The sequence below is a fragment of the Panthera pardus genome, unplaced genomic scaffold (genome assembly GCF_024362965.1).
Source record: "Panthera pardus isolate Hobbes unplaced genomic scaffold, ASM2436296v1 HiC_scaffold_22, whole genome shotgun sequence".
NCBI lineage: Eukaryota > Metazoa > Chordata > Mammalia > Carnivora > Felidae > Panthera > Panthera pardus.
In genome coordinates this window covers 55,100,344-55,112,363 of record NW_026526788.1, presented here as the reverse complement: position 1 = coordinate 55,112,363, position 12,020 = coordinate 55,100,344, and the positions used below count along the sequence as shown (strand labels likewise).

General features: G+C 35.0%; 1 protein-coding gene across 1 annotated transcript in view; it reads left to right on the top strand.

Annotated features, from left to right (window-relative positions):
• Window positions 1-10,595, top strand: part of TM9SF3 (transmembrane 9 superfamily member 3) — a 69,021-nt gene extending 58,426 nt beyond the window's left edge. Inside the window, exons 12-15 of the mRNA XM_019458974.2 lie at window positions 655-801; window positions 1,312-1,395; window positions 1,724-1,800; window positions 6,487-10,595. Coding sequence (XP_019314519.1) covers window positions 655-801; window positions 1,312-1,395; window positions 1,724-1,800; window positions 6,487-6,554 — 376 coding nt within the window. The 3' untranslated portion in view covers window positions 6,555-10,595. The remainder of the gene's footprint in view (window positions 1-654; window positions 802-1,311; window positions 1,396-1,723; window positions 1,801-6,486) is intronic.
• Window positions 10,596-12,020: the final 1,425 nt, after the last annotated feature.

Here is a 12,020-nt window from a genome sequence, read left to right as displayed (position 1 = left end):
TTTTTACTCTATCAAACCTACTTTAAAAATTTTAGTAGGGTGTTTATAAAATATAAAATACACTGTTAGAACAGTGTTGTATCTAGAAAAAAAACGAAAGAATGAGAGAATTGCCTTTATTCGACAGATAGGAATTTTTAGCTGTATTCATTTTTCTTTGCCATATTTTACTCCTTTAAGCTTCTAATGTATTCAGTTTGCTTAGAGATGGATGCCCTACTAAAAAATCTGTTCTTGGAAGATTATCCAAAAAAATATTTTTGAGAGATATTTGGAGGATTGAACAGATGAAAAAGGGTAAGACAAACTGTTGGAAGTTACTTGAAAGGAAATAATGGAGGGGCACCTGCGTGGCTCAGTCGGTTAAGCGTCCAACTCTTGATTCCAGCTCAGGTCATGATCTCACAGTTTGTGAGATCAAGTCCACGTTGGGCTCTGCACTGACAGTGCAGAGACTGGGATTCTCTCTCTTCCTCTCTCTCGGCCCCTCCCCCACTTGTGTTTTCTCTCTCTCTCTCTCAAAATAAATAAACATTTAAAAAAAAATAATTGAGATGTAAGTTAGACGACAGTGAGAACTGAGATGTGAGGCTTAGCAAAGGGGTGAGCTTCAAAAATGAAGACAAAACTATGTCTTTATTGCATTTTATGTAGGTATTTCATCTTCACATCTTTCTGGGCATATAAGATCTATTATGTCTATGGCTTCATGATGCTGGTGCTGGTCATCCTGTGCATTGTGACCGTCTGTGTGACCATCGTGTGCACATACTTTCTACTAAATGCAGAGGATTACAGGTGGTAAGTACTTCTATCTGGGAAGAACCTCAGGGGCCGATAATATTTTTAAATAAGATGCCGTCTGACGTGTATCAGGTAGAGTAAGAGATCTGTATAGAAATTTTGCTACCTAAGATAGTGTAAGAAATTTTCATGTAAAAATGATGAAGATTTTAGAGGAAAAGTAGTATTAGCCAAAAAAAGTTTTTGTGCTCATAATGGTCACTCTTTTACTTATTTTCACAAAGTACTTGATGTGGAAAGAACATTATGAGGAAGCATTGCTCTATTTTAAACAAAAGAAGACAGTTCTGAAAGGAAGTGGTTTATTTAAGGTCATTTATAATAGGGAATCTGACAGAATTCAGAGTCTCTCCCATTTCTTAGGCTTTCTCCTTGATGATATATTTAAATGCCATCTATATGCATTTGTTTTTAAACATACAGAATTTTAGAGAATGTTCTTATAAAATTCTTTGCTTTAAAATCTGTTTCGGTGCCATTCATTCAAAAGAGTCACCTTTTTTTCAGGCAATGGACAAGTTTTCTCTCTGCTGCATCAACTGCAATCTATGTTTACATGTATTCCTTTTACTACTATTTTTTCAAAACAAAGTAAGTGGAGACATTTTCTCATTTTGTGTTTAGGAAACTAAAGCTGTCGTTTAAATACTAGAATGTAAGAACAAAAGGTCGGGTATAGGGAGTATAGTCAATGGTATTGTAATAGCGTCGTGTGGTAACAGATGGTAGCCATACTTGTGAACACAGGATAACGCGTGAACTTGTTGAATCACTGTGTGTACGCCTGCAACTGATGTAACATTGTGTGTCAACTAACTATACTTCAACTTAAAAACAATTAAATAAGTAGTAGAATTTAAGGTCCTGTGTTGAAAGTAGAGGTGGATATACTATATATATGTTTTTTGTTTCATTTTAGGATGTATGGCTTATTTCAGACATCGTTTTACTTTGGATATATGGCGGTATTTAGCACAGCCTTGGGGATAATGTGTGGTAAGTTCTGAAGCTTTTGCAATATCATGAGTAAATTTTTGAGATTTTTAGAATCAGAAAAATGCAGTAATTGGATATTAAGAAATTACATTCTTCTGCTTGATCAGGAACAACAAAGTAGACTCAAGAATCTGATTTCAGCCCTTTTGACTATTCCTAAAAAACTTGTCACCGATTCCCTTTTGACTATTCCTCAAAAATTCATCATTGATTATTTTTTGATATTTTATTCCTAATAATTCTGTATAGCACTGTTTTCTGTACCACAGTTTCTCGTTCACATTGAAGTTTGGTATTTTTTTAACTTCGGCTCATTGGAAAAGATTATGACGTAAACACATTAAGGTGTTGACTGAATGTTTGGAAGTTTCTAGGACTATTCATGGAGATACAGGGTCCAGGAGGTAGTATCTGGGTTATAAGTACACAGCTTGGGAGCCTGCAGACTAGGCTTAAGTTCTGGCTGTGCCAGGTATGTTCTGTACCTTGATCCAATTCTGCAAGCTCTCCAAACTGTGTAAAATGAGGGTAATACCACTGTTTTTTGGGTCTGTCACAATCTTCCATTAAATAGAAGAAGTAATAGTTATTACCATATGATAGAGTCTCTAGCATGTGTGAAATAGCTGTAGAAAATAAAGAACTTTTGGAAGTAGCATGATAAATAGAAAAGTAATGGACTTGAGAGCCTGAGAGACCCAGATGAGTTCTCCATGCTGCTTTTTTTGTGGCCAGGGGAAGTCATATGGAGGTCTGTAAATCTCATGTTCTCATTGGTGAAAGGGGCATATCTTTCAGAGTAGTTATCTGTAATAGTATCATGTGTAAAGCACAAGTGTAATGCAGGTCTGCTATCAAGTATTAAGAGATAACCTGTTATGTTCGAGACACGGCAGGGAGTGGGAAGAGCTGGGGCTTTCGGGGGTCAGTCCTAGGTGCAAATCCTGGTGCCCCTTCTTAATACCCATGTTACTCTGAACAAATTATTTAACCTTTCTTCCTCAGTGTTTTCATTTGCAAAACAAAAGCAACACCTACCTCAAAGGGTTGTGATGAGGATTCAGTGATTAGATGTGGGTAAACAGGTCGATGAGACTGATGCTCAGTGAGTGGTGGCTGCTGTGGTTACTATATTGACAAGAGCTAAAAATCCTTGGGCTTCCTTCTGTTCTGGGATTGTGTCTCTGCTTCTGTAGTTTGTTCAAGCTTCTACATGTTGTGTTTTGACCTCCAAACAATTTCATGAATAGTGGTACCTTAAGGAAAACGCATACAAGGAACTTACTTTTTTTCTGGTTCAGGTTTTCACTTGATAAATGAGGCTAATTCCCTACTTACCTCATAAGGAATGATGCCAGGCTTAAGGACTAATCACTGTGGAAACATTTCCAGATAGTTTATAATTCATACCCTTCTCCTTTCTCTTTTATTTGCCATTGACTTTTGGTAATTCCACCCTTAGCTATAGAGTAAGCAATAGAATAAGGAAGATATGATAATCTTGTTAAAAGCTAGGTTCTGGTATGACATTTGTGGACCTCTGGTGTGCCAAGATTGCTTTCTTCCTCCGTCAAAAGAATCCATTCCAAAGATGGGTGGTTAACAGAGGCAGGGGGATTAGGGGCATGGGCAAAATGGGTGGGGGTGGTCAAAAGGTACAGACTTTCAGTTATAAGATGAGTAAGTTCTGGGCATGTAGGGTGACTAAAGTTAACAATCCTGTCGTGTATTTTTGAAAGGTGCCAAGAGATTAGATCTTAAAAACTCTCATCACAAGAAAAAAATCATAATTATGTGAGGTGATGGATGTTAATCAAATTTATTGTGGAGGTGGGGCGCCTGGGTGGCTCAGTCGGTTAAGCATCCGACTTTGGCTCAGGTCACGATCTCATGATTTGTGGGTTCCAAGTCCTGCACTGGGCTCTGTGCTAACAGCTCAGAGCCTGGAGCCTGCTTTGGATTCTCTGTCTCCCTCTCTCTCTGCCCCTCCTCTGCTCACACTTTGTCTCTCTCTCTCAAATAATAAATAAACATTAAAAACATTTAAAAAAATTGTTGTGGAGGTTATTTTTTACAACATAGACACATATCAAACCACTACATTATACATCTTGAACGAAAACAAATGTTTTATGCCAACTAAAATCTGTCCCATTTTTATATAATCATGTACGTGATCATGGACACACGCACACACACACACACAAACACATATGACATTGACTGTAAAGCAGTAAAACTAACTCCACAAGCCAGAAGGAGAGACAGTTCTTTATATTATGGTCACATACTAAAGCTGCTGTGATAACCTTTCCTTGTGATACTTAACTAGTTAACCAACTTTGAGGGAAAGATGACTGAACTGAAAGGAACTGAAGGTTAAAACTAGGTATGTATCACATGGGAACATCCTCGTGTATCTCTAGGCAATCAATCAGAAGTTTCCTTTAGTGTTATTAGCCTGCCTTCTTTCAGAATATTGTTCCTCAAATCCCTCTTTATTTAATCTGAGATCTTTCTTGATTATCACCAGCATGCACAATTCAGCATTGTGCTCTCCCTCTCTCTCAAAAATAAATAAACATTAAAAAAATTAATTAAAAAAAAGAATACATTTAGTATGTAGTTATGGGAAATTTTCAAATATATACAAAAAAGGGACAATTATTTATATATATATAGGGAATCCCCACATACCACCCAACATCAGTAATTATCAACTCATGGCTAGTCTTATCTTACTCATCTTCCCACTTTATCCCCCAAATTCTACAAAATAAATTATCACTATTTTCATTCAGTGATGTGTAGAATCATGGGATTATACAGAGGGTTAAGATTTTTTTTTCTTTCCTCTATATGTGATCTTAGGAAGACCTAGAGAGATAATATCTTGACATTTACAAAGAAAATGAATTTAGGTAGTTTTTTTAGTGCTTTTCCTGTTGAAATTTCATCTTGTTGCTGAAAATCTGGGCACATTTATAGTTCCCTGCTGTTCTGGCAGTGTCCCAGCATTTATTCTTTAATGGGTTTGTGTGCCTTCAGTGCTAATCTGTTTTTTGAGGGGCAGGGGAAGCTGTTCAGATCAGCTGGTTAAAATGTCATCATAATACAAAAATTATATATGTTCATCAAGTTATATTGCTAAAATGCTTTTTTGCAGTCAGTAATCGAAAGAAAAATATTTGTTTTTTTTTAACAGGAGAAAAATGACTTAAAGTAGAAATAATTAGATTGTTACAGTTTTCACATTTTGAGCATAGCATTTTTAGTTTTAAGGAAATTAAGTTTAAAAGTGTATCTCTTCTCAAGACATTTTCTTTTCTAGAGTGCATATTTAGTATCTTCCTTTTTATAAAGTCATATTTTTATAAGTTTATTCTTGAGATACTCGTAAGATTAGGAAAAATGATTCTCTAGGTTGATACTAGTTTGCTTTTAAGCACATCTCTGCTCAGAGGGGAACAGTGTTTTATAAGTCTGGAGTATTAGATTTGGTTATTGGACTAGTGTTCTATTATGCCAGTTAAGTTTGTGATTTCTAGTTAAACCTTTACAGATTTTTAACGTTTTAAGAATTCAGGTTTATATTTGCAAAAGATATTTTCCCTTACTTTGTAAGGACTTTTCTTTTATAACTATTTCAAAATGAATTATCACTATTTTCAAGTGTACTGTAATTCATATTATAAAATAAATGTCTATTAATTGCAAAATTAGTTGGAAATAGGTTTGCTTTGTTACTTGGTGGGTTTTAAGAATGCTTTTAATATAATGGGATGCCTGGGTGGCTCAGTTGGTTAAGCATCTGACTTCGGCTCAGGTCACGATCTCATAGTTTGTGAGTTCGAGCTCCACATCAGGCTCTCTGCTGTCAGTGCAGAGCTCACTTTGGATCCTCTGTCTCCCTCTCTTTCTGCCCTTCCCTGCTTGTGTTCTCCCTCTGTCTCAAAAATAAACATTAAAAAGAATTAATTTCAAAAATAATACATTTAGTATTCAGTTATGGGAAATTTTCAAATATATACAAAAAGAAGGACAATTATATATGTATATACACATATACACATATATATATACACATACACACACACATATATATATACACATATATATAAATGAATTCACTATATATAGTGAATCTCCATGTACCACCTCTCTTGTCTTACTCATATTCCCACTTTATCCCCCTTTTATTCTGATATGAATCTCGGACCATTGAACCATGGTTCTTGGTCCTTTCCTCAGAAAATCCCATCACTTCTTAACTTCCATCAGGTGTCATATGATTTGGGGAACATGTTAAAATGGTTTAAATGACCTAGGATAATATCTGCTCAAATTTTAAAAAGACATGCTTTTTTTAAACCATTTAACAAATTTTTGTCCTTATCAAATTATTCTTGCTTTATAAGTGATGTGTTTTAACTCATAGCTATTAATTAGACATGTAATAACTGATAATTCTAAAAATATCACATGAGGTCTAACTTGGTGTATAACAGTATCAGGTGATTTGCAAAACAAATGATACAACTTTAATAAATTCAGAGTGAATACTAACATAAAGATGTAATCTTGAAAAAAGACTAACTTTCCAGAGCAGAGAGCATTTAGTATTTATAAGTGGTGGATACTGCTCTGTATGTATTTACTTCAAAACATCTTCTTTTATCTTTGCAGGAGCAATTGGTTACATGGGAACAAGTGCCTTTGTCCGAAAAATCTATACTAATGTGAAAATTGACTAGAGACCCAAGAAAACTTGGAACTTCGGATCAATTTCTCTTTCATGGGGTGGGACTTGCACAGCAAAAAAAGCGCAAGAAGAGATTTGGGCTTTCACACTGGGTACTTTGTGGGTCTCTCTTTCGTGGATGGCTTAACGTAACATCTGTTTCCATTGATCCTAGGTTCTTACTGACTGCTTTCTCCAACTGTTCACAGCAAATGCTTGGATTTTATGCAGTAGGCATTACTACAGTACATGGCTAATCTTCCCAAAAACTAGCTTATTAAAGATGAAATAGACCAGCTCTCTTCAGTGAAGAGGACAAATAGTTTATTTAAAGCATTTGTTCCAATAAAATAAATAGAGGGAAACTTGGATGCTAAAATTACATGAATAGAATCTTCCTGGCACTTAGTGTTTCTACATTATTGAAAAATGATGTTCCAGAAAGATTACTCTTTTCTCTTATTTTTACTGTCATCGTCAACCTGTTGTGGGACATTTTTATATATTGAATCTGGGTTCTTTTTTGACCTGTTTTTTTTTTCCCCTCAATTCAACTGCATCATTTTTTTTAAAAGAGAAAATTAAGAAATATTAAATCCTGCATGTAATATATCTGCTGTCATCTTAGTTGGACCAACTTCCCATTTATTTATCTTAAAACTTCAGTTCATTCTTAATTCCATCCAAAGAAGATACAGTCTGAAGATAGAGGTGTACTCTCTACAATGCAATTTACTGTACAGTTAGAAAGCAAAGTGTTAAATGGAGAAGATATTTGTTTTTATTAAACATTTTGAGATTTAGATAAACTACATTTTAACTGAATGTCTAAAGTGATTATCTTTTTCCTTCCCCCAGGTTAGTCTTACATCTTTTTTGGGTTTGAATGAAGGTTTTACATAAGAAATTATTAAAAACAAGGGGGGTGGGTAATAAATGTATATAACATTAAATAATGTATCGTAGGTGTAGATTCTCAAATGCATTTGGATGTACAGATTGACTACGGAGTACTTTTTTCTGATGATGATTGGTGTAGAAATGTGTGAATTTGGGTGGCTTTTTACATCTTGCCTACCACTGCATGAAACATTGGGGTTCCTTCAAAATGTGTGTGTCATACTTCCTTTGGGAGGGGGGATTGTTTTCTTCTGTTTCTTTTCTGAGACTCCTACAGGAGCTAAATTTGTAATTTAGAAACATTTAATTTTGTTAATCCTGTCTGGGGCACTTAAGTAACATCTAAAGCATTACTGCTTTAGAATGTTAAAATAAACTTTCCTGACCAAATTGTTTTGTGAAAATAGATGTGTTTGCAATTTGAAGATATCTTTTCAAAAGGCAATATTACTGAATGCAATTTTTTAATACACTGTAAACTATGCTTTTCTAATACAGGAGACCCACAGTTTAAAATCCCCAAACTTGCTTACATCTAGATCATCCAGTATAGTCATAAAGTAAATCATAAGCCCTTTGAATTAAATTGTGGCACAAAAATCTGTTCAGGTTGATGTACTGTGTAAAGTGAGTATGGGGTAAAAGTGGTTAGCTTACTATTGGATGAGCAAATAAAGGTTACAGTTTTCTAAGAGAATTGATTTTAATTTTGAATACATCTTTCTGGAACTATCCATAATGTGAAGTTTTCCTAGAACCATTGAGTTTCTAGTTTAATAGTTTGCTATGCAAATGACCACCTAAAACAATACTGTATATTGGTATTTTTAGAAAGACTCAAAACCGCTGTATTTAAACTTTAATGTGAAACTCATGCCATTTATAGTTACATAAGATGTTTTCATTACAAAATATTTCTATAAATTGACTCTGCATCCTATAATGTGGTATGTAAGGACTACAAAGAGTGAAAAGTTTGATTTCTTACGTTTACATATGGCTGACCTGAACAAACAGGAATTTGATCAGAGGCTGTAGGTAAATCCTTCTTCAAGCCAAAATGTTATATTAAATACACTCTACCGGTTCTTCCATTTTCTCTTCCTTCTCACCTGCCTTGAAGATCTTATAAGAAAAGAAACTGAAAGTCAGTATTTAATGGCTTATGTAAGTTTTTACTACATGTACAGTACTTACAACAATGTATAGTCTTATCTGATGGAATATAAATTGGACAGCAAGCTTTTGTCTTAATAAAATGAAATTTGTTTCTCATGAATCTTGCAGGTAAGATGTAGGGATTTAAGAAAATGAGTGCTTTAGCTGCTTTCAGGTATACCAATTCTTTTTACTAAATTGAGCCCTATTTCAAGTTCTTTGGAATCTTCAGTGAAAAATAATTTTCTAATTTCTAAATATATTAAGAATGTCATTAAAAGGAATATGAATTGCCTTGAAAGTCCTTTAGAAAATTTGTTTTGGTTTATGCCTTCATGGAGGGGCTGGCTATATGTTTGTCTTGAAGAAGATGTAATCCATAAACAGTTTAGCTCCCTAGCTCTTGGTTATAGAGTAGTGAAATAGAATATTATTTAAGTTAATTAAAGGGTGAGGTTCTTACACTCCATTAATGCTGTGTATCTGTCTTTCATTTGTTTGCTCAACACTTTGAACACTATCAAAATCTAAGGGTGAACTTTTCTCCTTGTATCTATAAGCATGCTTCTGAAATTTAGCTACAGTGGTAATTAACATCATTATTCATCTATCCTTATATAAGGCCAGGATAAGGTGGAAATAGAACAGTTGGAGGTATGGTAAAGTATTCTTTGGTATATCCTGTTGGGCTCCTAAATTGTACTGTGTTTGACAAATCAAGCCCCATCCTCTTAGAATTTATTATACTGTGATTGATATCTCAACTTAGTGAATGGTACCATTGGGTGTTTTCCATTGGCAGTGGTTACAAAAGGTGGTTGCTGCAAATTCCAGTTCTTCCAAACTCCCATTTTATTTAGGGTTTAGCCACAGATTGTATTCAGTTTGTTAAAGGTTTTGTTTCCTAAATGTTTACTAGCCACCTTATGCCGAATGTCTTGCAAATAATATTCCTTTAAGATTTCTTGGATTTTTACAAATGTTAAAAAGAAAATAAATGTATTAATGTAATTTGTTCAGAAAAAGCTACATACTGAAGGGCTTCTGTATATGAATTCTAGGAAAGAAAAACCTATTTGTAATTTATACCCTGCAGTTCCATCTGGGTTTTAAGTTTAGATTTCAGCATGTCTTAGTGCTTCAGTCTATTGATTTATGGGAACATGTAATAAATAGGAGCAGTGACGTATGAAAATGCAAGTATTCATTAATGTTTTATATCTTCCTAAAAATTCCATGGTTATGAAGCTGTATTTTCACAATCAAGATGTTAAATAGATGGGAGAAGTGAAAATTTATAAAGATTGTTTGGAAGTGTGTCCAGAAATAGATGAGATTTAGAGGTAAGGTAGATCAGAAAACGAACATAGAGCTGTAGAAATTTTGTAAGATTTAAATGCAGCGTGAGGACTAACTCTAGTTCTCTCTTACGAGTGTCTTCTGAGAGCCGTCTGATTTGACAGTCTTATGGGAGCTGTAGATGGAATTGTGCAAGGACAAAAGTAAAACTTAAGTTCTTATTTTACTGTATCAGGAAATGGGAATAGAGGAACTGTCATGGAAGCGGCTTATGTATGAGTATAGGTGAGCTAGGCATGCAGGTAATTGACAAGGCAGAGTTTTGTGTATTTACCCCAGTTCCTCAGTTTAGGTCATTTGAAAGTAAGATCTTAAGGCAAGGAACAAAGAACATGGAATTCTGTTTTGAAGGATAACAGTATATGCAGAAAAGCAGTCCCACTTGGGCTTTTCATCTGTGTTAAATTTGAAGCTATAAATCCCCACAGAACACGGATAGTACCAGTTGGAAGGAAACAGTTATTGCTTGATGATTACTTCCATTTTGTACACACCTTTGGTTTGTGTAGGTTATATTCCAACTGGCTTTTTAGTACTAGATACCCAGTATATACTGTATCAAATACATTTGAGGTTCTAATCTAGTCTGTTAATCTAACTGAAGTTGAATTTTTAAAATAATAAAAAGTTAAATGTATTTTCCTTGGATGCTTTATTTCTTTCCTTCTTGAAACAAGTGAACCAAACATAGAGGATAACTCATTATTATCGGTATGGATATAAAGGGTTACTGATAGCCTTCCACAAACAGGAGTCAGCAAACTTTTGCTGTAAAGGGCAGATAGGAAATATGGAGGCTTTGAGAGCCAGACGCAACTACTCTACCTTTGTAGCACAACAGCCATAGTAGGCAGTCCATAAACCAATGAGCACGGCTGTTTTCCGGTATGACAATAAAAACAGCCAGTGGGCCACAGTTTGCTCACCCCTGAAATGAAGGATTTAAGATTTGATTTTTCTCCCAACTTCTTATTTTGAAAAAGAAACTAAATGTACAGAAAGTCGAAAGAATGGTACAATAAATAAGGTCTTTCAAAAATTATTTTTCTTTTATTATCATTCTTTTGACTTCTGGATACAAGCTGTGACTCCTACACTCAAACCCCACTACTCCCATGCCTGTCATTCTCCTGATGGATAATAAATGGTCTAGTCAAAGCATTGTCACATATGTTCCCTCACAACCATTCTGTGAAGCTGATAGGGTAGACCACTACGTATTATAGAAAAAAAGCTAGAACAGCTAAAGAGTGTGTTGTTTTAGGCCTGAAGTAATCAAGATCATGGTCCTGTTGTCTTGGCCGCTGTCACTGTAAAATGGGGACATTACCTTTCCAGTCTGTGGAGCAGATAATTTAGGAAGACATCATGTTGAAAATGAGTGTTCTCTACCAAGGAAGAGGTTATTTTTGTTGTGCTACATCAAAATCAGGTTAATTTCTCCAGGTCAATTTTACTTCTGTTTTTCATCTCCAGCTTTAGTTATTTAAATCCTTGTCAACATTCTTGGTTCTCTCCTCCCCCTGATTTTATTAGCTACCTCAGTCAATATGTGTACTTGACAAATTCCTGTTAGCCAAATAGTTGAAGTTGGTACAAATTTGGATTCCTTTTGATCACTAATGAGCACTTTGTGGTTGGAAAATTAGGAGGATAAAGGAATCTTATACAGCCAGCTTCTGCATTTCAAAGTGAGAACTTTTATTAAAGTTAATTTACAGTTTAACAGTGGAAAAAGGGGGAGTGTGCCTACAGTGGGACATGTGGAGTCAGTGGTGATACAGTCTAAACATTTTAAATTGTTTTCAAAGCTTTGCATGTTTAAGGTGATAACAGGTTCAGATTTACAAAATGGAGGAGACAGTTGTAGGGAGAAGTTGATGTAAGTCATTTTAACTGGCCAGTGTCATGGTTATTCTTAGTGGCTCAGTCTAAGCCACTAAGATTATGGGACTTAACCTTGAAGGTCATTGACGGGAAGGGAGGGTCTAGAGAGTGAAACATGGAAGGTGATTCCAAGTTGGAGTTGGTTATAGACCAGTAGGGGAGGACAGACAGAAAT